The 25,791-nt window shown below is 44.3% G+C and overlaps 1 protein-coding gene across 3 annotated transcripts; it reads left to right on the forward strand.

Annotated features, from left to right (window-relative positions):
- The first annotated feature begins 4,794 nt into the window (after positions 1-4,794).
- On the forward strand, positions 4,795-24,463 carry TIGAR (TP53 induced glycolysis regulatory phosphatase). Of its 3 annotated transcripts, none has more exons than XR_008710460.1 (7): positions 4,795-4,965; positions 10,652-10,689; positions 14,713-14,834; positions 17,482-17,559; positions 18,194-18,304; positions 19,327-22,274; positions 23,728-24,463. XR_008710460.1 is itself a non-coding variant. In XM_055568785.1 (7 exons), the coding sequence occupies exons 2-7, from the start codon at positions 7,612-7,614 to the stop codon at positions 19,756-19,758; spliced, it is 804 nt and encodes a 267-aa protein (XP_055424760.1). In that variant the 5' UTR covers positions 4,830-4,965; positions 7,195-7,611; the 3' UTR covers positions 19,759-24,463. The 3 variants fall into 3 exon arrangements, 2 of the variants coding, with proteins under 2 accessions (XP_055424749.1, XP_055424760.1); XM_055568785.1 differs by adding an exon at positions 7,195-7,634 and having other exon boundaries at positions 4,830-4,965; positions 19,327-24,463; XM_055568774.1 differs by having other exon boundaries at positions 19,327-24,463.
- Positions 24,464-25,791: the final 1,328 nt, after the last annotated feature.

Here is a 25,791-nt window from a genome sequence, read left to right on the forward strand (position 1 = left end):
TGAATGCAAATGTTAACTTTCCAAAAGGGCAGAGATGACGGGAGGTATCGCTTTCCTGTAGATCATGATAGAAGAGACTGCTCTGATCCACGACAGTGAAACCATAAGCATTTACTCTGTCCACAGTATCCCCTTCATCCTGCTGCCCTTCTCCCAAACATCAGTGAACTTGGGCTTAGGCAAAGTTCTCTCCCCCACTAAGTGACAGGCTATCAGGCAAGGCATGAAAAGGGATTACTGGATACATGTATTCAAATAAAGGGGAGTTCCCCAGAAGCAGGCTCCTTCCACCATCCATCAGTAGAAAAGCCGTTTGACTGGCAGATATAATTTTTTGGAAGCAGCAGTAATGGCGAACTCTGGGTGACAGATGTCAGATGTTGACAGAGTGACTGCCAAAACAAATCTCCTTGCACCTTCAGACATCAAGCTGATGGAGGACTGGGCACAGTTGGACTGGCAGCCCCTTCCTGCTTGGATCACTGCTCACATTATTATTTCTCAATCGCCGGACAAAGCAGATGGTTTACCATGTATTTGTGACTTGTTATTGGCCTTGAAGTTCTGTTCTTCCATCAGGGTACAGCATGTAATCAATTATGACAGTGGGTGGTGTAAAAAAAAAAAAATCCCTGCCAATAAAAGTCCAAGACTTTCTCTTTTATTACATTTGCATAAACCCTGACAATTTCCAACTTAAAAGCCAGAGGAGCAAAAAGCAAAGTCATGGTGTTAAAAATACAGTAACTGGGGTAATTGAAAAAGCACCAAATTTTAGTTGGTCCTGAAGACTCTCGTTAGTTTAGACTAACATCTGATGTCAGCTTGGTCCATTTTGAGTCTTCAGCTCAAAATCTTCTCATCTCTATTTTGGTGAGTCTTTAAAAACATTTTTTCTTTCTTTCTTTTTTTAGTTGCTCTGGGTCCTCGTTGCTGATCGTGGGCTCTCTCTAGTTGTGGCGAGTGGGGGTCCTCTTCGTTGCACTACATGGACTTCTCATAGCAGTGGCTTGTCATGTTGCCAAGCTGTAGGCGTGCAGACTCAGAAGTTGTGATGCACGGGCTCAGTTGCTCAGGAGCACGTGGGATCTTCCCGGACCATAGTAAAGAGTTTTCTCTTATGTTCCCCGCCCCCCTTTATTCTTTAGGAGCATGATTTTTGTGGATGACAAATGTTGATTGGGCTTCTGCAACGTGACTGTCACCATTCCAGGCAGGTGTAAGAGAACAAGGGAGTCCCTTCCTTAAAAAAAAACCCAAAAAACCCTACATTCCAGCATATAACAAAACAGAAATGGATTTATACATACAAAGGGCAAACAGGCGGCAAAATGGCGGTAGTGGAGGAAACAAATAGGTGAGAGAGATTAGAAGGTACAAACTTCCAGTTGCAAAATAAATGAGTAGTGGGTATTACAGGTTCAGTGAGGGGAATACAGGTGACGTGTGGTAACCACTTAACTTGGTGATCATTTTGAAATGTGTCAAGCCACTGTGTTGTAACAGGAACTAACATAGAGTTTTAGGTCAATTATACTTCAACAACAAACCCATGGAGCGGGGGAGATCAGGTTTGTAGTTACTGGGGGCTGAGGAGTGGGGAAATTGGATGAAAGCAGTCAAAAGGTACACACTTTCAGTTGCAAGATAAATAAAATTTTGTCTCTAAGTTATGTCCGACTCTTTTTTGACACCATGGACTGTACCCTGCCAGGCTTCTCCGTCCATGGGATTTCCTAGGCAAGAATACTGAAATGGGTTACCATTTCCTCTCCAGGGGATCTTCCTGACCCAGGAGTGGAATGGGTGTCTCCTGCAGTGGCAGGTGAATTCTTTACCACTGAGCCACCCGGGAAGCTGCTGCTGCTGCTAAGTCGATTCAGTCGTGTCTGACTCTGTGCGACCCCAGAGACCGCAGCCTACCAGGCTTCCCTGTCCCTGGGATTCTCCAGGCAAGAACACTGGAGTGGGTTGCCATTTCCTTCTCCAATGCATGAAAGTGAAAAGTCAAAGTGAAGTCGCTCAGTTGTGTCCGACTCTAGTGACCCCATGGACTGCAGCCCACCATGCTCCTCCATCCATGGGATTTTCCAGGCAAGAGTACTGGAGTGGGGTGCCATTGCCTTCTCCACTGGGAAGCCCTAAGATAAATAAATACTAGAGATGTAATGTACAACATGATAAAGATATAAACACAGCTGCAGAGAGTAAATCCTAAGAGTTCTCATCAGGAGAAAAGCCTTTTATTTTTTTGCTACAATTTTGTGTCTCTAAGATGATTCTTTCAGGAAAAGAAACAATTTCGAACTTGATTGATAATCACTAGAGTTTTACTGGACTTCCCTGCTGACTCAGATGGTAAAGAAGCTGCCTGCAATGTGGGAGACCCGGGTTTGATCCCTGGGTTGGGAATATCCCCTGGAGTAGGAAATGGCAACCCACTCCAGTACTCTTGCCTGGAAAATCCCATGGACAGAGGAGCCTGGCGGGGTACAGTCTGGAGGTCGCAAAGAGTCAGACACGACTGAGAGCGACTAACACGTGACATGACAAGATGAGGGATATTCACTAAACTTTTTGTGACAGTCATTCCGTGATGGGTATAAATTACATCATTATGTTGCACACCTTAAACTTATAGAGTGCTGTATGTCCATTATATCTTGGTAAAACTGGAAGAAAAAGTAAACGAATAAGGAGAAAGCTGAGGGAGGGGACTGCAGGCTGGAGACACAAGTATCTGTACACTGGGTAGGATCAGTGAGGAGACTGCATGGTGGAGAACAGAAGAGGACCAAAGGCATAACCCACGGAGACCTGGACACACACTGTATGGGAGGCATTGTCCACACGCTAAACACTCACATGTCCCTCACTTTTCCTGCCACCTTTGCAGTTAAGGAGGGTCCTGTGAGTAGCTTCAGACACTGAATGAAGTATCTAAAAACTGGTTCAACACCCTCAATTGTTCTCACTTCCTGCCCTAGTTATTGTGAATCCATGTAAGGAGGTCATTGTTAACTGTTACCTTAGGACTTTGTGGAGTAAAGCCTCTTCCTGATCCATGTCAGACATGTAGCATGAGAGAGAAAGAAAACTTTTATGTAGTAAGCCATGGAAACTCCAGGATTAATTTGTTACCATAACTTGGCCTATCCTGACTAATTCAGAATTCTATCATATGAGTTGCCACAACAAAGCATCCTTTTTTATAAAAAACAAAACAAACCAGCATGTTATTTTATATGTTGTCAACAAAAGTTTATCAGTGGTCATTTCCAGCTTATATCTAAACAAAGTTTAAATGAATTCCTTGTTCATTTTATAAACTGTAGGGTAGTCTCTGAACTCTTGAACGAATAACGCAGAATAATGTCCATTCTTTCAAAGAGTCTCATTTTTCAACTGTTTTTTTCCTGATTCTCAATGTTTTTGAAAACATACGTGGTTTTTATAGGTAGTTCTTGGATAATTAAACATTTCATATTATTTTAATTTTCTAAATTTTTCCAAAACAATTCTCTTATATTATAAAGCTAATTTTTTTAAATGTTTGATTTGACAAATAAATGCAACTCTGAACACAAGGACAAATGGAAATTTATAGCCAAGGGTGGGCCACCCAGAGGCTCAGGGGAAAAGAATCTGCCTGCAATGCAAAAGACGCAGGTTCAATTCCTGGGTCGGGAAAATCCCCTGGAAAAGGAAATTAATTACACCCTACTCCAGTATTCTTGCCTGGAAAATTCCATGGACCGAGGAGCCTGGCGGGCTACAGTGCATAAGGTCACAGAGTCACACACAGCTGAGCACACATACATAGCCAAGGGTGCAGGGTGAAGGATAGAATAGAAAATGAGGTAGAGAACGGAAAATATGACCATGAGGAACTAGGTGAGATATTGGGGGAATGGGGACAGAGAGGAACGTGATTTTATTAACAGAATGGAGGAAGAGGAGTTCGATTAGACATCAAGGGTGGAAGGATTCTCCAGCAAGTGGCTTCGCAGGATTTTTGGTAAAAATCGGGCCCTGCAGGCGAAACAAGAGGCCTAGTCTAGATAAGGGCTGCTGCTGCTAAGTCGCTTCAGTTGTGTCCGACTCTGTGCGACCCCATAGATGGCAGCCCACCAGGCTCCCCCGTTCCTGGGATTCTCCAGGCAAGAACACTGGAGTGGGTTGCCATTTCCTTCTCCAATGCATGAAAGTGAAAAGTCAAAGTGAAGCCGCTCAGTCATATCCGACTCTTCGCGACCCCATGGACTGCAGCCTACCAGGCTCCTCCGCCCATGGGATTTTCCAGGCAAGAGTACTGGAGTGGGTTGCCAAAGGGCTGCCAGGGGCCAAGCCTAGACTTTGCGTCCGGAGCAGGTCAGTCTAGGCGGAGGTGGGGGCTGAAGCCGGGTGGGTCTAAGCACACTGCTGACCCCACGCTTCCAGTGCCAGCGGTTAACATAAACCCTAGGACCGAACGTGTCTGGAGCTGTACACCCACGAAGCAGGACTGCTGGCCGCACTCCAGCCTCAAATCAGACTAACCGCAATCGGAGCGGCAGGAGCCTTATCATCGCGGAGCCTCCAGCCCTGGGTTTGCCCCAGCGCAACCCGTCTGCCGGGCTCGGGGCGGGGCCGCCGCACCTGCCGCTCTCCAATCACGGGCCTGCGCGCAGCGGCGCACGCGCCACGGCCCTGGGCGGGATCTGGCCGCCCATCAGTCTTCGCGACCTGCCGGGCTTCCGCCTCCCTGATTGGCTGGTCAGGGAGTGACGTGGAAGCCGCCTTCACCTATAGCTGAGGAGCCGGCCGGCGGCGCGGTGCGGAAGCGGCGGGGCTCGGCGGGCGCAGTGCTGGGCAGCGGGTACAGTGCTGGGCAGCGGGTGCGGATTCTGGCGGCGCTGAGGTCCTTGGTCCTCTGGCTCCGGGCGTGGGCGGGATGACGCGCTTCGCTCTGACCGTGGTCCGGCAGTGAGTATGGCCGTCGCGGGCTGCCCTGTCCCTTCCGTGGCGTGCTGCGGGGCTGGGCCGGGGGGACCCAGGATCCGCACCCGCCGCGCCAGTCCTGTCACGTGTGTTCCCCCTCTGCTCGGCCTGGCGATTTCTGGATGTTCCCCGTGAGTTACCCCCTTCCGGCCCTACTGGCCCAGCGACGCTGAGCAGAAGGCCAGGGGTCAGATGTCATCGGTCCCTCAGTACGTGGGGACAGGGATGTCGGAAGGAGTGAGGTCAAGATCCCGCCCCCCCACCTCACCCCAGCTTGGGGGCGGCTGAATCCGAAGACACAGTCGAGTCCCCGCACCTCCCGGGCCGCGCGTTTGCCCCCAGTTGGGCCCGCAGGGTCTGCAGCGTGGACCGGCTCGGGGCTGACCTTTTCCCTCCAGGCTCTGCTCCCACTCTGTCCCCTCGGTCCCCCAGGCTCGGGTCTGAGATTCTCTTCTTCCCCGCAGAGCTTCGGTCGCTGGGGGAGGAGCTGGGGCCGTGGCGGGGCGCCTCGCCTGCTCTCAGCCGCCTGCACCGCCCTCAACAAATATTTTTAACATGCAACGTTACAGGGAGCCAAATGCTGACATGTCTTGCCATGCCTTCCTTTTCCTTTTTGACTCTATGTTTGCCCGGTGTTAACTGAGTTCAGAGCGGTCAGGAGCACAGATTTTTCAAGCAAGGGCGACATAGATTGGAATCTGGGCTCCACCTGGGAGCCTTGTAACCTGGGCTTCCTTTAACCGACTTAATTTACACTACCTCAGTATCCTGATTTATAAAATGGGGATAGTGATAGCCCCCACCCCACTGGATTAGTGTGATCATTAAATGTTAGAAAGGTAAAGTGCATAGCACTGGGGAGGGGTGGGGAGCATGTATGAGAATTAACGAACTTTTGTTTTTGTTAAAGACAGCTCTGATAAAAATGCAGCCTGTTGTCCAGTATGTGTGTGTGTGGTTAATGGGACCAGCATTCTGAGTGGGTTCTGTGTATCAGAGGACTGGGTTGCAGGTCACTAAGATTCCATTTTTGACTTGTTGGAGCTTGCAAGCAACATCAGAATGGTCTAACCTTGTCAAGCTGCCTTTAGTTGTCTTTTTTTGGTCCTGTTCTTCCTTAATAGGAAGGTTATCTCAGCTGTGATCTCAAGTTGTCCCTTTAGGACTCACAGGATTTTAATGCCCAAGCGAGAAATGGAGATCCTTTCTCCACCCCATTCCTCTGCATTTTATAGAATGGTTTATGACCATCATGTGACCTTCCAAGGACTTACAGCTACTCCATAGCAGAACAGGAACTAGTCTTGATGGCACTTTCCTCTTAATTTGCAGCACTTTCTAGATGCCTGACATAAAATTGAAGCCCAGAAGCCATAGAAAATCTAGGCTAAACCACCCCTTGAAAAACAAGCTGATCCCTATTTAGATGCTTAATAGACAGTTGTTACATGAATGTATATTTTATCCCCTCCTCCCTTCTTAAAAAGGGCTTGAAAGGTGTAAAGTTGTTTCCTCAAAGAAATCCTTTGAGGAATTAATTTAAAAATAAGTCTTAATGAATTAGTATTTGCCAGGTACTATTGTAATTAAATTCTGACTACCATCCAGTGAGGTAAAGAAGGCCTCTCAATTTGCAGATGAGGAAACAGACACAGAGGTCATGTGACTTGCTTAAAATCACGTGATGAGTTGGGGAGGGGGTTTAAACCAAGGTGGCAGTACTGTGGCCCATCCTGTTAACTGCTTTGCCCTTCTGCCTCCTATTTTAGAATTAAAGCCTAGGGTTTGTGGATTGCTTGACTATCTATCAGCAGCCATTTCAGAAGCTACTTTTTATTTCTTGTGATCTGACTGTGGAGAGTGATAAGAACAGTTTACTTTGTTCTGTTCTGTTCATGGGAAAGGGCTTCTATGATGGTTCAGTGATAAAGAATCCACCTGTAGTGCAGGAGATGCAGGTTTGATCCCTGGGTCGGGAAGATCCGCTGGAGGAGGAAATGGCAACCCACTCCAGTAATCTTGCCTGGAAAATCCCATGAACAGAGGAACCTGGCAGGCCGCAGTCCATGGGGTCAAAAAGAGTCGGACACTACTTAGCCATTGAGCACACAGGCATCCATAAGAAACTGCAGAGAAAGTGTTGAAATAATTGATAGGGAATAGTTAGTTTCCTCCTTCAGAATTCTCAAAGCTAAAAATTGATGATTCTTTCAGGAAAAGAAACAAGATGCTAAAAGACGCTTACTCCTTGGAAGGAAAGTTATGACCAACTTAGACAGCATATTAAAAAGCAGAGACATTACTTTGTCAACAAAGGTCCGTCTAGTCAAGGCTATGGTCATGTATGGATGTGAGAGTTGGACTATAAAGAAAGCTGAGTGCCGAAGAACTGATGCTTTTGAACTGTGGTGTTGGAGAAGACTCTTGAGAGTCCCTTGGACTGCAAGGAGATCCAACCAGTCCATCCTAGGGGAGATCAGTCCTGAGTGTTCATTGGAAGGACTGATGTTGAAGCTGAAACTCCAATACTTTGGCCACCTGATGCGAAGAGCTGACTCTTTGGAAAGACCCTGATCCTGGGAAAGATTGAGGGCAGGAGGAGAAGGAGATGACAGAGGATGAGATGGTTGGATGATATCACTGACTCAATGGATGTGAGTTTGGGTAGACTCTGGGAGTTGGTGATGGACAGGGAGTCCTGGCGTGCTGCCGTCCACGGAGTTGCAAAGAGTTGGACATGACTGAGCGACTGAACTAAATTGAGTTTTATTGAACGGTGACTCTTCTGATAATGGAAGAAAACTTTTTAATTGCAGTTTAAGCTCAGCCAAATTCTTTATGAATCTGGTGCTGTTTCTGTCAGCATGTTGATCTTCATCAACATCCTTGAACGCAAGAGTGCCAGCGTGTATCATTGTTGGAACAGAATACCCCAGATTTCAGACTTCAAGTTTACTAATCTGATTGAGCTGTAGTTTCTCATGGTCTTAGAACAGCATTGTTGAAAACCCCAATAAATACAAAAAGGCCTCTGGTTCCCTTGAAACGTTCTTGTAGATGTTTTCAATTAGTTGCCTGCCAAACTATCCCATTTCACTTCCATTTTTAGCTAGTTCTATAAACATTTTTACAAACTAAATTTAATTTACTTTTAATTCCTGAAAGATGATTAATTAGTATAGGTATTGACAGCAACACTGATTTTTTTTTTTTTTTAATTCTGCCTCTTTTGGCAGTTACTTAGTTTTCATTGAATGCTAATCATTGTTCTAATAGAGCAGGCAAGTTGAATATTGGATCATCTGTAAACTTTTATAAAGATACATGTAATTGTTATGTTCCTGTGATGTGTGTTTTCTGGGAGTAGGATTGATTAATTGGAAGAGCCTGTGCAGCTAGGGCTAATCTAATGTAGATACAAATGTATCATGAATTGGGTATTTTATGTTCCCTAACTCCCACCCAACCATCCAGTGAAAATCCTCACATTCCTAGCCCTTGGAAACTTCTCTATTTTCAAATGAATTAATTGTTGTGGAGGAATCACTGTAAGGCTGTCTATTCATGGTTGAATAGCGGGAGAGTACACTCCATTCTCGTGTATACCAGAGCATATCTACTTTGACAGCTCGCCCCAGTTGTACCCTAATGTCCCATGATTTGTCTCTCCTGAGGCAAACCCAAGTACTTGTCTGCTGAATTTGAATTATTTAAAAGGATGTGATTAGGAAATTAAGCTCTCTTACATCGTTTCTAGAGAAGCACTGTCGAGCATAAACCAGAACTAACAAAATAAAATGTCTTTTAAAGTGAAGAACAGCGTGATAATCTCCCAAACAAACGGTGCATATTTGAGGGCCTATAAATGGCCAGTCATCAGACTTGGCTTCTTGTCATAAGGCTTGGGATTCTTACAGAGTCGGGTATCTGTCTTGGAAGTGAATCACACTGCAGATTTTGAAAATGAGTGCTGTTACTCCTGGCTCCTTCAAAATATATTCCTCTGACCTTTCCACTCTCCTGATTTTCCCTGTGGCTGCTACAAGCCAAGCTTTGGTTAGGGAAGTGGATTAATAGTAAACCTATGCTGCTGCTGCTAAGTCGCTTCAGTCGTGTCCGACTCTGTGCGACCCCAGAGACGGCAGCCCACCAGGCTCTTCCGTCCCTGGGATTCTCCAGGCAAGAACACTGGAGTGGGTTGCTGTTTCCTTCTCCAATGCAGGAAAGTGAAAGTGAAGTCACTCAGTGGTGTCTGATCCTCAGCGACCCCATGGACTGCAGCCCACCAGGCTCCTCCATCCATGGGATTTTCCAGGCAAAAGTACTGGAGTGGGTGCCATTGCCTTTTCTGAAACCTATTCTAGCCACCCACTTTTCTTTCCCACTCCCCAAATTAGCTATAACCAGTTGCTTCAAGGATTTGTACAAACCTCTTGAGAAATGTTTGGTTTGTAACAAACATTTACAAGGCTGTAAAACTAAATATTTGTGCACATTTTTTTGGAGAAAAAAAAATCCTGTTGCTAGATTGCTTCTCTGTGATGTTTATAAGGTGATTTGAAAGCAAAATATGCCCCATAGGATGCCAGTGCGCCCTGCCCTCCCCTGGCCAGCCTCAATCCAGTTGTTTTGTGACAGTGTTTCTCACCCTGTCACTCTTCTTGTTGCTTCAGAATGGGCTGGGTTTGGTTTTGTAATCCCTCAGCATTGCAGAGCGGAGCAGCTGGGGCTGCTCGGAAGCCAGGGTGGGGGCTGTGGGTCCCTGTACCCCTTTCCGCTCCACTCATGGTCCCCTGGACCTGCTCGCTCAGCCCAGCAGACGAATGGGTGGACTGGCTGTCCTATTTGGTCCTGACACCTGGGCAAGTAGTTTTGGTCAACATATTTGAAGATTTTTAACAAAAATTTTCTGTCTGTACATACACTTTTTTTTTTAATTGGGGTATAATTGCTTTACAGTTAGTTTCTGCTGTACAGCAGTATGAGTCAGATACCTGTACACGTACGTTGCCTCCCTGCCGTCCCTCCCTCCTAGCTTCACGGAGCCCCGAGCTGAGCCCCATGCCCTGTGCAGCAGCTCCCTCTAGCTATCTGTTGTACATGTGGTGGTGTGTACATCTCGGTGCTACTCAGTTCGTCTGCCCCCCCCCCCCCACCATGTCCACAGATGCGCTTTCTACATCTGTGTCTCTGTTCCTACCCTGCAAGGAGGTGCATCAAGACTTTTTTCTAGATTCCATATATATGTGTTAATATACAATATTTGTTTTTCTCTTTCCGACTTGCTTCACTCTGTACGACAGGCTCTGGGTTTATCCACATCACTTACAACTGACTCAGGTTCATTCCTTTTTATGGCTGAGTGACACTCCATTGTGTATCTGTACATATACTTTGAAAAGTAATATTCTCTGCCTTCAATTCACTGAAGATTTATCTATATACATTTTACTTTGGAACAGTTTGAAATTTTTAGCTCATCAATTCGGTACATAGAATAGACAGCTGCAGATAGTAGTTCAGAGTGTCATTTTTACAGGTTAGATTCTAACGTAGGTACAATGTGCTGTCTTTACAAATATCATGACCTTTCATTGCTGATTTTTTTCCCCTCATTTCAAAAGTAACCTAATTTGATGATAAAGGCTTTCTCCCTGTGTTTCTATTTTAGTGGAGAAACAAGACTTAACAAGGAGAAAATAATTCAAGGTTGGTATTCTCTGACTTTTATTTTTTAGCTCTCTCTGTTCATGTTCATGTGAAATGTAGGTTAAAGAGATCTGATAGGGTAGGATGGACCGGGGGCAGGTCTGGACTGTGACCTGGGATTACAGAATTAAAGCATATGGTCACAGAAGTATGATCAGAGTAGATGGTACTCAAGAGGAGTAAGTGTCTTGAGTGAATTGGATGTGAAGACCAGTGGTCCAAGTTGGTTGTGGGCGGCTCCAAAGCGACCTCTCAGCTGATTAAGGAGCTGTATTGGGTCTAATTGTCTTCAAATATATCTGCCAGGGTTTAAAATGACTTCATATTTGGAAACAGAAATTTACTGGCTGGTGTTAATGGTATTTTTCCTGCTAAGATGTATTATTTTTAGTAGTAACAAATAAATAGTTTAAAAAGAGAATTCCTGTTCTCACGTGGGGTTGTACTTTATTCTGTCTTCCTCCCCACCCCACCTCAGCCAAGCTTGTTCTGTTAATTTGGGCTCAGGTTCTTTTAATCTCCCTGTGATCCAGCTGGTCTGGCTTCTAAAGAATATCTTTCAGCTAGACATGCTATTTCTGTGCTCCGATGATACAAGCGTTGAGTTTTATATTTTGGGGCTAGGGACATCTGGTGTTTGCAGGAGCTGATTTTTAATACCCCACGTGCCTGCCTCCTTCTGCTGGAAACCAGTCTGTTTCCCACTGACCTGGGCCCCACTCAGAGCATCCTCAGGACTCATTACCTTGTTTGTTCATGGGCCCTGCTCACTTGTCTCATTTCATTTGAAACTGGCAGTAGAGCATGAATAAAAGTTTCCATGTTCAGGACCTGTTGTTTAGATTTGTTTTGTGTTCTTTTCCTAACTTTGGAAGTTAGATGCTTAGTTTCTTCAGTCACAGCAACCTTTTTCTTTTAAGTTTTGTCAGCATTCAAGCTTATATGGTTCTAAGTACCGTTTTTGTTGCATGCCTACAGTTTCGATTTATAGTAATCTAGTAAATATTCAGTACCAAGTATCTTAAATTTCCATTATGATTTATGATTTCTGTAAGTTATTTCGAACTGTTTTTTGAATTTCCAAATGAGTGGACTCTTTGGTTTTGTTCTTCATCTTTTGTGATTGACTTAGCGTGTGATTGCTTTCTGTTTTGACAATATGGCTTATTTGGTAATATGTCTGAAATTGGTTAGCGTGGTCAGTTTTTATAAATTTACTATATGTTTGAGAAAAATCTTTGTTTTCTAATTGTTGGGTTTGGAATTTTATATCAAATCATTAATCTTGATTTTGTCGTTCAAATCTTCCCATACTTTACTAGTTTTGTAAATTTACTCATGTGCCTATATGACATAAGGGTCAGTTTATGTGTGAGATATATTGAATTTCCCACTGTGATAGCCAATTCATCCTTAAATACCTTCAATTTTATCAATTTGTGCTTTATATATTCTGCTTTTACATCCTTCGAGACTATTTTATTAGGCACATACAAATTTAAAGATTGCTCTATCTTCCTGGTGAATTGAACCTTATTTATAGTGATCTTCACAATCCTTAGTAAGACTTCTGTCACAAAGTCATGTGTTTCTGAGAGAGATATGGCAGCTCCAGCTGTGTGGGGTTGGAATTTTCCTGGTGTGTATTTTCCCATCCCTTTCTTTTCAGCCTTGCTGGGTACTGGTCTCCTAAGTGTTAACCTTGTCAATGGTAGGCAGCTGATTCTGGTTCTCTTAAAAAAAAAAAAAAAGCAGTCTTTTTGTTAACTGGTGAGAGTGGTTTGATCCATGTTGACTCTGGTTTCTGGTGTGTTTGGATTTTTCCTTTGTGGTTCTTTTTTTTTCCCTTCGTTTTCTAATCTTTTCCTTCTCCCACCTTTACTTAGGTGCCTGCTTTTCTTTCCCTTATCCAACCCCCTGTTATCTTGCCTTCTGGCCTTGAAATAAGCCATGTCTGTTCTTTTAATCGTTGTCTTTATATCGTCACCATTCATACCTAATAAAGTAGAAGGGAAATATCCTCTCTCCTGAAAAATGTGTCGGCATGTGCTGTTGTTTTAGTCTCCTGTCTGTTTTCACCTGTGCAACCTAGTCATTATTTTACTTAGTGTTTGTTTACATTTACAGCCCTACTTGCCAGCTTCTCCTGTCACCATTTCTTTTGCATCTCGGACCTTCATTCCTGAAGCATCTTTTCTGAGAAGTTCTCTTGTGTAAATCGGTTGGTGGTAAAGATAGTTTCAATCAGTTCTATTCCAGGCAGTTCTGTTTTTATTTTCTTTAGTCTTTTTTAGTCCAGTTATAGACTGATGGTTCTTTTGGAAGCTATTACTCTTCTGAGTTTTTTATTTTGGCTTCCTTTGCTCCTGTCCAGAGATCTTCTCTCAACCAAATGGTGTCCCATGGTGGATATCCCATCATGGCCATGGTGTCCCATCATATCCCATGGTGTCCCATCTGTCTTTCTCTGTAGCTGTTTTTAAAGTCTTTTTATTTTGGTTTTCTAGTTTCTCTTACTAAATCTGGTAGGGTTTTTTGTTTCTTTTTAATAATTTATCCTTGGTGTGCATTGTGTTTCCTTTATCTGTAGTTTTATGTCTTTCCTGATTTCTGTTCTCCATTTCATACTTTGTATTCTCCATTTCACACTTCCTGTTCTGTTTCATAGTTCCTGTTTTCCATTTCACATTTCCTGTTCTCCATTTCACACTTTTTCACACTTCCTATTGTTTCATACTTCCTATTCTCCATTTCACACTTCCTGTTCTCCATTTCACACTTGCTATTCTCCATTTCACACTTCCTGTTCTGTTTCATAGTTCCTGTTCTCCATTTCACATTTCCTGTTCTGTTTCATAGTTCCTGTCCTCCGTTTCACACTTCCTGTTCTCCATTTCACACTTCCTATTGTTTCATACTTCCTATTCTCCATTTCACACTTCCTGTTCTCCATTTCACACTTCCTGTTCTGTTTCATAGTTCCTGTTCTCCATTTCACACTTCCTGTTCTCCATTTCACACTTCCTGTTCTGTTTCATAGTTCCTGTTCTCCATTTCACACATCCTGTTCTCCATTTCACACTTCCTGTTCTTCATTTAGCACTTCCTGTTCCGTTTCATGCTTCCTGTTCTCCATTTCTGTCTTTCTTGAGTTCCCACTGGCTGTAGTTAGGAATCCTTGTCCTTCCTCCATGTCTTAACATGTCTGAGACGTGCTCTTATCTCCTCATATCTGTGGGAGAGGGGCACGGGGGATGACTTCAGCCTTACCGTTGGGTTTGTGAAGCTTCTCAGCTTAATGAATTTCCTTTTATCCACTGAGGGATATTTTTTACCTCCACAGCAATTCCGTTTTTCATTGTTAAAAGATTTGTTTAGCTCTTTCAGAAACCTGTCTGGTTTTTGAGTACTTGCTGTTGCTTGTTTTTGTGATGCAATGTGCAGTCTCTGTTGATTTCCATGTCTGAAGTACTGGCGGTTCCAAGTCTGTTACCCGTTGTTTCTGCTGACCCTCATTCATGATGGCTTATTGTCCTGTGTGTCGTGTCGCTGGCCGAACTGATCTTTGCTCTAAGCTGGTAGAAGGCTTGTCGGCGTTTATGGAGAGTAATTTGCAGTACTGTATGTTACTGAATTTTAACAGTGGAGATAAAGAAGGAAAACTTCTCTAGGTGATGATCCAACCACCCAGATACAGCAGCTGGGCTGAGAAGGTAGATCAGAGGCAGCACTAATGAAACAGGCTGGTAAAGTGGGCGGTGCAAGGCAGGGGAGCTGAAGACAGTTTCATCACCCACCAGTTCCCATCAGGCAGACATGCTGGAAAACACTTGTCTACCTGAACCTCTATAGGGATTATAGCTTAATTTTGCTTGCTTTTAGTTTTCTGAACAGTTATGTGGAAAGTACTCAAGGAAGTCTTTTAATAAAATATAAACGCTCTTTATATTCTCTTAGGTATGATTTTTATTTGCATCCGTTATATATATTTGAACGTTACTGTTCCTTCTCTTAATACTGCAGGACAAGGAATAGATGAGCCTCTTTCAGAAACTGGATTTAAACAAGCAGCTGCTGCTGGTATATTTCTTAAAGATGTGAAGTTTACTCATGTTTTCTCCAGTGACCTTACAAGGACAAAGCAGGTAAGTTTAGTCAAGGATGAGGCTCGTGAGTCAAAAGTTTCAACAGTTGGACCTTGAAAAATTTCCTCCCAGAGTTCATAGAGAATTAAACCGCACACAAACATCATCCCAATCCTCTTTCCTCGCTGACAGAAGTTCTTTTTATTTCACTTTTATATTTTATTTTATTTTGGTAATTTAATCAGAGCAGCTTGGGCGAAAATGTCTAACAGAATGCCAAAAAAAGGCAGAGGGTGTGTTGAGAGAAACCCAGTGGAAACACCACAGAGATTTAACGATTGCGATATCAGATATTGGAACTCAGATCGAGTTTAAAAAGCAGTTATGTTGCTATAAAGAAATGAAAGATGTATGAAATATCTTTAGGGAGTAGATTACTATAAAAACAATCCCAGAGGTTTGAAAAAACCAAATCAACTTCTGAAAGCTAAGGGAAGGAGACTTTAGTGATAACCATGGGGGAATAACAGGGCTGGAATGTAGTCTCCCCCAAGAAACAACCAGAAAACAAGACAAAACCTGTGAGACAACTGTTTTTAGGTAGTGGACTCCAGGAAGCCTGGGCTGCAGTCTCAGATGGGGTGAAACAAAGGGGATGAGCCCTCAGTTGTTGTGGTTTTCTGACTGAAGTGATCCCCAGACTTCTGCAAAAGCAGCCAGCTGGAGGTCAGTGGTTTCTGAGTTGAGGGGACAAAGCTTAGAATTTGGAAGGCTTAAGTAACTAAAATCTGTGGGCGTGCTGGAGGGAGAAATGCACAGAGAAGACTCTAGACACGTGTTTAGAAGTCCTCATCAGTCTCTGGTGAACGGTTAGTCTGCACACGTGTGGCTGGAACTGCACGAGGGCAGAAAACGAACTCTGGGGGAGAACAGTTGCAGGGGTGCGGTTGTCCAGTTGATTCCTGGGGCCCACACAAAGTGGGGAGGTGTTAGAGCTCCCACAGCACAAGTGGAGGCTTTGCTGAATACAGAGAGTGTCACCCCTTCACAGTGAGGCCAAACTGCCCTCAGAGGAGCATAATGAGGGGAGAAGTAGGAGACGGCAGAAGCAACTCCATCTTCTAGAGATGAAAAATGCAGTGTTCTGAAATGATAATTTCACAGGGTGGGATTAGCAGTAGATTAGACACTGTAGATGGAAAAGGCAATGGCACCCCACTCCAGTACTCTTGCCTGGAAAATCCCATGGATGGAGGAGCCTGGTGGGCTGCAGTCCATGGGGTCGCTAGAGTCGGACACGACTGAGCGACTTCACATTGACTTTTCACTTTCATGCATTGGAGAAGGAAACAGCAACCCACTCCAGTGTTCTTGCCTGGAGAATCCCAGGGACGGCGGAGCCTGGTAGGCTGCCATCTATGGGGTCGCACAGAGTCGGACACAGCTGAAGTGACTTAGCAGCAGCAGCAGCAACAGACACTGTAGAAGAAGAGGTCAGTGAATGTGAAGACATGGAAACTGAACATTCCAAAATTAAGTGTGGAAGGGAAAAAGGCTGGAAAAGGAAAAATGAAAAGTCTCTGAACTGTGGGACAGCACCAGGCAGTGCAGTATTACATATAGTTGAAGTCTCAAAAGGGAAACAGAGAAGAGAGTTGGGGTGAGTGTGAAGGTAAAAGATACTTTGTAGAAATGACAATTCTGCAGTGCTTTCGAAAATTAAGGTGAAATAAAGACTTTCTCTTTCAAGCGCGAGTTGAGGGACCCACACTCACATGGTCAGTTGTTTTTGTAAGTGTTTTTGGTCAGTTGGACTTTGACAGAGATGCCAAGATAATTCTGTGTTTGAAAGGGTGGTCTTTTCAATAAAAGGTGTTGAAACAATGGGCCAGCCATCTGGAAAAACATGACATGTGACTCTTGCCTACACAGTACACAAAAACTAACTTGCAGCCGATCATAGAACAAGTCTAAAAGCTAAAGCTATGGGACTTCTATAAGAAAACACAGGAGAAAAGTCTTTATGAAAGTTTTTTGGGACAAAGCATAAATAAGACATATGAAGGGAGAAAATGATAAATGTGTATGTTATATGTGTGTGTGTATATCTGACACATATATGTATTTGTCAATAACTTTTTATAAGTGATTGCTCTACAACCTTTATTATATTAATATATATACCTTTTCCAATAAGATTTTTGCTTTCATGTATTCTTGCTATTAATCAGTGCCATTTCTTTTCAGCTTAAAGAAGCCCCATATATATTTCTTGTAGGGCTGGTTTTGTGGTGATGAACTCCTTTAGTTTTTGTTTGTCTGGAAAACTCTTGATCTTGTCTTCCATTCTGAGCAACCTTGCTGGGTAGAGTATTCTTAGCTGGAATTCTCAGCACTTTGAATATGTCACATCACTACCTCTGACCTGTGAGATTTCTACTAGAAAATCTACTATTAGCCTTTTGGGGTTTTCCTTGTCCTTGGGAGGACGTGAGTTGAGGGTCTTCCTATGACACCATCCTGAGCCCTCCCAGAATGATTTTTTTTGGGGGGCGGGGTCTGTGTCTTACAGAATCTTAGTTCCCCAACCAAGGATCTAAACAGTGCCCCCTGCAATGGAAGCATGCCCCGACCATTGGCATGCTAGGGGATTCCCCAGTAATGATTATTTTTATGAGAAAAGAAATGGTTGTCTTTTGATTTGCAGACTGTGCATGGGATTTTGGAGAAGAGCAAATTTTGCAAAGATATGACAGTAAAGTATGATTCAAGACTCCGAGAAAGGGTAAGTATTAATAGCTTACTTACATGTTGTTCTTCTACCATAAAATATCACTACAGCAACTCAGTTTACCCCATGGCTAGAAATCAAATGCCTTCCTGCTTGGGATGTGAAATTGGCTGTTGCATGAAGAATCTACTGTGTGGCAATTACTTTTACTTACTCTCGTGAATAGTGTCTTATTTAATCATTAAAATCGTAGGCGAGAGGCATCTTAAATTATAAAAGCAAGGCATACTTGTGAGGACTTAGTACAGAAGAGTTTAAAAGTGAAAAGTTCTCTTCCCAGCCTCTGATCCTCCTACATCAACACTGGTTGTTAGTGGTCTCTTTGGTCTTCTGATTTAATGACTTATGAAAGGTGTCATTTTAATCTTTCTTACTATGGATTCCTGAGAAGGTAGATTTTCCGTGTCTCTTGGCCATTGGTATTTCCTCTGTGTCTTGTGCATTTTGCTAAGGCTTGATTTTTAAGAGCCTAAACAGCTCATGAGCTCTGAAGTCACATGGACCTGGGTTTGCATCTTTTCAGAGGAGATAGGATAAAGTAAGCTGAAAGTGTGCTGTAGACATGTACTTAATTGTCTGTGAATTGCAAATTCCCCTTGAGGCACTTTTGTCTGTTGGATCATTGCAGAAATATGGGGCTGCAGAAGGCAGGCCGCTGAGCGAGCTGAGGGCCATGGCCAAAGCGGCGGGGGAGGAGTGCCCAGCGTTCACACCGCCTGGAGGAGAGACCTTGGACCAGGTACGCAGCCTGGGGGAAAGTGGCTGTGTCCACGAGCTGGTCGACATCCGAGTAGCTGAAACCTGACTCTTCGTGTGAGCAAGATGTTTCTGAGTTTTAGCTAAGCAATTTGCAAGTTGTTTGGTTCACAGAACATCTGCATGATACCATTCCCCCCCCCCTCTTTTTAACCTGTCCTGTCTTATCTCGTTTATTAATTTGGCATCATTACTGATCATGGATTTGAGGAAATGGGTTGTTAGATGGTCTTGTTAAGAACGGGGAGCAGCAGTCTTTGCAGTGACGGGGGGGTCAGTGAAGCAGATGTGTGCCGCTCGGGGAGGGCAGCCGATAGAGGCCGTCACGCCTCCCCTGCCCCCACCCCTCCAGGTGACATCATAGCCCCTGAAGTGTTCTGCTGCTCAGGTGTGTTACGGGTGGTCATCTCCCCCCATTTTTAATTTTCATAGTTCCCTTGTAAGGACTTTGCAGAGTTCAGCGAGGGCCGGCCTTTCATCCTTGCTGTCATTGAGCTTCAGAAGTGTTGGATGCGGTTTCCTAGGTGACGCCGTTTCACGACCTTCTGTTTGCTTCAAGTCAGGAGTTGGGCATTGTATCTTACTCACCTTTGCCCCCGAAGTGCTCTTATGGTTCCAGAAGTATATTGGGCACTTACTTACTAGTGTCAGTGGAAGTACTGATTGAATGAATAGAGTTTCATCTGCTTCTGTGGTATTACTGACTTGCAGAAAAATCAGTTCTGTTTATATCCTAAGTGTTATTCGGTCAGTTGTGTCCAACTCTTTTTGACCCCATGGACGGTAGCCCGCCAGGCTCCTCTGTCTGTAGAATTCTTCAGGCAAGAATACTGGAGTGGGTTGCCATTCCCTTCTTCAGGGGATCTTCTTGACCCAGGGATTGAACCCGGGTCTCCTCCATTGCAGGCAGATTCTTTACCATCTGAGCCACCAGGGAAGCCTGTTTATGTCTTAAGATAGTCATTAATGTCACTTTATTTCACCTTTTTTTTACTTTCATTGCAGCTGAAAAGGCGTGGGAAAGACTTTTTTGAATTTCTTTGTCAACTGATCCTGAAAGAAGCCGGTCAGAACGAACAGTTTTCCCAGGAAGCCCCGAGCAGCTGTCTGGAAAGTTCCCTGGCAGAGATATTTCCTTTAGGGAAGAACTGTGCCTCCACGTTTAACTCAGACAGCGGTGTCCCGGGTCTAGCAGCCAGTGTCTTAGTCGTGAGTCACGGCGCCTACATGCGAAGCCTGTTGGATTACTTTCTGACCGACCTCAAGTGCTCGTTCCCAGCGACTCTGAGCAGGTCCGAGCTCACGTCAGTCAGCCCTAACACGGGGATGACTGTCTTCATCCTAAACTTTGAGAAAGGAGGCAAAGGGAGACCAACTGCCCAGTGTGTGTGTGTGAACCTGCAGGGCCACCTGGCTGGGGTGAGCAAAACTCCCTAAATCTGAATCATCTGCATGGAAATCAACAAATGTGAGCCTCTGAGGGAGTGCCTCTTGACTTGACTTCCGTCCTCTGCTAATGCAGATTTGGAAACAGTTAAAAAGCTGTCCGTTACAGCAGGTTATAAAACTCGAGTGGAATCAGAGCCATGTAAAACACTAATAGAAAACCATCGAAAATGGACTTCTTTGGTGCAAGTTCAGTTGGAATTTTCCAGGGTAATTTTACCACCCTGCTCAGTGACCTCTCTGTATTGTAAATGGATGAGGGAACTCAGTATTGTGAATTGAGGCATGAATAACCCTGTTACTATGGTTTGGGTTTTTTTTTTTTTTTTTTCCCACCTTTTTAATTTCTTTTTTTTTTTTTTTAATGTTTTTCTTTTATGTCTGAAAAAGCTAACTTGTTTTCTTGGTATGATACTGTATTTTTTTTTTTTTTTCTTTTGCTGTCTTCATCCAGTGCTTGGAAGAGGGTACTTGTAATTTCCACTCCATATTTGTGTGACAGTATGTTATATTCAAAAAGCCCTTAAAGGAAACCTGCTATCATAGTTGACGTAAAAGCAAATGACACTAAATCTTTACTACGGAAATCAACTGTTGTAACTGTGGATTCTGGAGGGTTTGAGATATAGATGAATGTGGCTTATAGTTGAAGAACAGTATAGTGAGGAAGAACCATCATCTATTACAGAATTTTCAAAGAGGGAATCAAAGCAGGAGAAACAAAAAGAGCAGACCTTTCATATCTAACCTGCGGGCTGAAGAATTTAGTTTGAACATGGTGCTTAAGAAAGCACACAGTTGCTGATTTGCTTCAAAGCAGTGGGGATTTGTTCAAGATGAGGTTTCCTCTCTTTTCCACCAGATGGTGCTAGAGAAAAGGGATTTGGGTTATCATCACCGACTTCACAGACCTGAGTTTGAGCAGGCTCAGGAAGTTGGTGATGGACAGGGAAGCCTGGCATGCTGCTGTTGTTGGGGTCTCAAAGAGTCAGACAGGACTGAGCGACGGAACTGAACTGAAATTCTGTGCAGCAGATGGGGGTCCCTCTGAAGTCCTCGTCTCCGTGGAGAAAGTGTTTTCCGTGCAGTTCTGCTTATAAATAGTCATGTTGATGAATGCTGTGAGCCTCAGCTCACAAGAGGGTAAGACTGAGTCTGTCCGTCACTTAAGGCTAAAGTCACACTTAGACGTGCGTCAGGCTTAGGATCACGCGGTCCTCAGTGTGCCAGTGCACCGGTGGCCCGCCGCGGAGGATGTGGTCACGCACACAGGGAGCTCACTGCAGACAGCTGGCACGTAATCAGAAAAGGACAAGTAATAAATGCCCACTCCCCCACCCTCCAGAAGTAATAACTAGCCCCCTCCTTTTTTTTAAATAATGCACTGAGATGGAAGTAAAGCTCCTCTAAGCAGTCATCACTGCCCTGTTCCCTCCCGTTCTCCGCAGAGGCGGCCAGCACCACGGGTCCGCACTCCCACCCATCCTTCACGTGGCCGCCTGGTATCATTGGGGAACGCTGTCATTCTGGTGTTTTACAAATGGACACAGCATCGGTCTATTCTGACTTCTCACTTCCTGTGTGTATCTTGGGGCTCCATCCTGGTGTGTACAGACCTGGTCACTTCTCTAACCACTGTATTCTGCAGAATAAGCACAGTACGTTTTATTTCTTTATTCTCCCGTCAGTGGATGTTTTGGTTTATTCACCATTTTCTGAATAGAAACTGCTTCAGGGAGTGGCCTTGTGCTGTGTCAGAGAAAGCGTGCATCCGTGGCCTGACAGGAGCCAGTATTCTCCAGAACAGAGGTTTTTCAGTATCACTGAAGTATTTCAAAAGCTCCTGGTCTCTACATCTTTGGCAACACTTGATTTTGTCTGGTGAAATTGTGTTAATCTGACGAGTGAAGGCTATGCCCCTGTGTTAATGAGCTCTTCTGTGACTGCTGGAGTCTGGGCATTTTTGTGTGTGTGTGCGCGTCTTGACCATGGTGTTCCCTCTCTGGCAAGTCAGCAGTCGGCATGCATCCTTGGTCTGGCTTTCTGTTCAGCTGTGTAGCTTTTTTTTGGTGAGTTATAGGAGGCCTTGAAGATGTCCTCCAGTTCACTCATCTCTTGTGTATGCCACCATACACCTTTTTCATATGCGTGTCTTTTTTTATTTTGAAGTCAAACGGATATACCCTATTGTTTATGATTTGGGGGAGTTGGGGGTGTCTTTAAGAAGCTTTTCCTACCATGAAGTCATATCCTAATCTCCTTTTTCTTACAGTGTTAAGGAGTTTTCTGAATGTTTCCTCTCTAAATCATCTGGAATTTGTTTTTGAATACTGTAAAGCCAGAATTCTGTTTTAGATATTTTTTCCCATGTGGTGAACAGTTACCAAGTCTTTCTTTTCCCAGTTGGTTCCTGATTCTCAGGCAGACCCCCATGCACCCACATGTGCTAGAGGGAGTGGACTTTGCCCCATTTCAGGGAGCTCTGGATTCCCATGCGGGCTTCCTAGGTGGTTCAGCTGTAAAGAATCCACCTGCAATGCAGGAGGCTTGAGTTCAGTCCCTGGGTTGGCAAGATCCCCTGGCAAAGGAAATGACAATCCAGTAAAGCAAGCTAGTATACTTGCCTGGGAAATCCCACGGGCATAGGAGCCTGGTGGGCTCCAGTCCGTGGGGTCGCAAACAGTCGGACATGACTTAGCCACTAAACAACAACAATTCTGTTCCCGTAGGACTGTCACTCTCAGTTACTGCAGCTTCACAGCCAGGTACCCTGCACGGGGAGCAGCTCTATTCTGTACACATGTTGGAATCAGTTCATTAATTTCCAGAAAAATTCTGTTGCAATTATAACTGGAATCGCATGCCTGTGTTCAGTTAGTCATTCGGTAGATATATTTTGAGCATGGCACATACATGCCAGGCTGTTACAAGAACTATTACAGCTATTCTAAGAACTGCGAATATATAGTAATAAACAGAAAAATAGACCATCCTTGTGGAAGCCGTACTCTGTCCAGGAAGATGAACACAGGACCTGTCAGTGGGCTCTTTGCAGTGGAGGGAAATGAGGCGGGAAGACCCGAGGGAGGCGTGTGGCTTTATTTGAGGGATGCCGGGAGGGTTCCCATAGGTGGGAGCAGAAGGTGGGATCCAAAGACTGAAATCAAGAATGAACTCTGCTCGTCTGTGGGAGGAGACGAGCAACCCAGATGGAGATGGGGGGCACAGGGACGGAGGAGGAAGGGTCAAGCTCTGTGTGGGACCCAAGCTGGTGTGGGGGAAGCAGGTACTGGGAAGTCTGGGTGGGCGACAGGAGAAGGGAGCAGAAAGCAGAAGGGATGAGGGAGGGAGGCCTGGCTTTGTGGCCTGTTGTAAGGGCTGGGGCTCATCTGTTGATGGGTTAATGTCTGATAGGACCAGGCAGTAACATGGGGAAGATCCGTGGTCAATAGACTTGGTTCAGCTTCTAGTAGTTTTGTGGCTGAGTGAGTCTCTTCATGTCCCTGGGCTTCTATTTCCTTATATTAGGTGGAGAATAATTATAATAAAGTGTGTGTGTGTGTTGGTAACCTTTTGCTTTTGATATGTCATGCCTACAGAAAAGTGGCAAGAATAATACAAGAAACTCCTCATGTTAATCTCTTTACCCAGATTCACCAGTTGCTTACATTTTGAGCCATTTGTTTTGTCCTGCAGGCTCATGTGTATGATTTCCCCCTGAAACACTGGAGAGCAATCTGGAGATTCCATACCCTTTCCCCTGCAAAATTTCAGTGTGTTGAAAGTGTTAGTCACTCAGTCGTGTCCGACTCTGCTACCGCATGGACTGTAGCCCACCAGGCTGCTCTGTCCATGGGATTCTCCAGGCAAGAATACTGGAGTGGGTTGTCATTTCCTTTTCCAGGGGGTCTTCCTGACCCAGGGGCCAAATCCAGGTCTCCCATGTCTCCTGTATTGCAGGTGGATTCTTCTGCAAATTCTTCTTGCAGCCATCCCCAAATCACAGTTTGACTGTGATTACCTTTGTTATTTTTCTTGAGGTTTGATGAACTTCTTGTATCAGTGCATTCATTTTCCATCAGTTTTGGGGAAATTTCAGTCATTATATCTTCAAATATTCCTCAACTTTTTCTGTTCCTTTCCTGGAACTCCACTTACACATATTTTGGACAATTTGGTACTGCCGCACAAATCACTGAGACACCGGTCATGATTTTTTTTAACGTATTTATTCTTTCTTCAGATTAGAATATATGTTGACTTTATTATCTTCAATGGCTATTTATCTGCTTAATAAATTTATTATTTCAGATATTGTATCTTTCAATTCTTGATTTCTGCTTGGTTCTTTATTATTTCTTTTCTCTGATCTGTTTATTCCTTAGTACCATTCTTTCCTTTTAAATCCTTAAATATATTTATCATAACTGCTTCAAGGTTCCTGTCACTGATTCCAGGATCTGGCTCATCTAATGGCTGGTCTCTAGTGGTTGCATTTTCTCTGGACTGTGGGCCATTTCCCCTTATTTTGTCCAGAGCCTGGAATGTGTCATCTTCCTTCAGAGGGTTACTGGGATCTTGATGTTGTGTCTGTGGGTATTTTTCAAATAGAAAATTTTCTTTCTTTGAAGGAAACAACAAGCTAGAGTGATCAGAAATATAATCACGATTAAAATTTTTTCTTTGTTTTCCAGAATTCTGTCTGAATTAGTCAAAATTACTGAGTTCATTTGTGTATGGGGAAAACCTGGAATATTTTAAAGTTCTGATTTTTTTTCAACTTTGCTTTCTCTACATTTTCCCAGTGCTCCTCTACCATAATTCCTTTTATTCTCATGTTTTGATATATTTTTATGTACACATACAAAAAAAGAAACACTCAGAGAAGCTGAGATAAATTTTATTTTTTTTTAACAGAAGAAAAGGGTGGGGTTACATTTTTATAAATATCTATAAATATAGAGCGAGAGGCAAAAATCTTCCAAATAAATAAATAAATATTGCCATGTGCTAAGGGACAAAAGACTGTGGGGCTCCCTCGGCTCTGCCAAAGAGAAAACCCCAAAGAACCAGTTTTCTGCCAAAGTCCTTTCCATGGAGTTCTCCAGTAGCTCTTATACAGTATACTAGTATCTCCGATGGGAAATGAAGACTATAGAGGAAATAGTTGCCAAGTACTGCTATTTAGTGTCATACACAGTCTGAGTGTTTCAAAATAGGAACCGGTCCTTCAGCCTAAAACCATCAGGTGAGGGCAGTGGATCAGTTTCTACGATTGGGTGCATGATGAGAAGCGGGGGGCGGCAGGGAGGGTGGTGAGGTGACTGGGAGGAAGCTGCTATTCAGATCTGCCCTGCTTGCTCACATTCTCCTCTTCAGGTGGCCATCGAAACAGAGGTAGGAACGGGGCCCCTGAGGATGCCTAAGTCATCAGCGCCCTGCCTGGTGCTCCATTGTCTGTAAGTGAGAGTCGGTATTCCTCAGGATGCCACTGGGGCTTCTGGGACTGAAAACTGTCTTTGGTGCCCCCAGAACTTCCAAGTGGAGTAACACCCAGACGTGCCAGCCTAGGAGCCTAGCTAAGCCTCTGGCCATGGCTGCAGGGCAGGTAGGGTGGTGATGAAGAGCTGATAGTGCTGGCTTTTTCTAACTCCTGCACTGGGGTCCCCAGTCCTGGATTTCTTTCCCCAGGATCCTCAACGCCACTTCGTGAAAGGGCACAATTGCCACAAAGACCCCAGAACCCACAGCAGTGTTCTCAAGGCCCCTCCCTGCAACAGTTGTGTAGTTGGGATTGCCACTCAACCTGGAAGCAGAGACTTAGCTAAACGCCTCTAAGCAGAGTTTGAATTTTTTTCCCCTTGGAAAAAACAAATCCTAGCAGGGTAGATTCTCTGGAGCCAAGACTGGATCCCCTCTTCAGGCTCAATTCACTCAAGCCAGAGGTGATCCAGGAGGCAGAGCTGTGTCAGGGCCGCAGGGGTCACTCTGGGCCCCAGGCTTTGGCTGCAGAGAGGGACAGGG

The sequence above is a fragment of the Bubalus kerabau genome, chromosome 1 (assembly GCF_029407905.1).
Source record: "Bubalus kerabau isolate K-KA32 ecotype Philippines breed swamp buffalo chromosome 1, PCC_UOA_SB_1v2, whole genome shotgun sequence".
Classification (NCBI taxonomy): Eukaryota; Metazoa; Chordata; class Mammalia; order Artiodactyla; family Bovidae; genus Bubalus; species Bubalus kerabau.

Bases quoted from the DNA above. Each gene is read 5' to 3' on its own strand.
- TIGAR (XM_055568774.1), top strand. From the start codon at position 4,934: ATGACGCGCTTCGCTCTGACCGTGGTCCGGCA. The intron at 4,966-10,651 runs GTGAGTATGGCC...TTTCTATTTTAG, and splicing joins GCTCTGACCGTGGTCCGGCA to TGGAGAAACAAGACTTAACA. The intron at 10,690-14,712 runs GTTGGTATTCTC...TTAATACTGCAG, and splicing joins CAAGGAGAAAATAATTCAAG to GACAAGGAATAGATGAGCCT.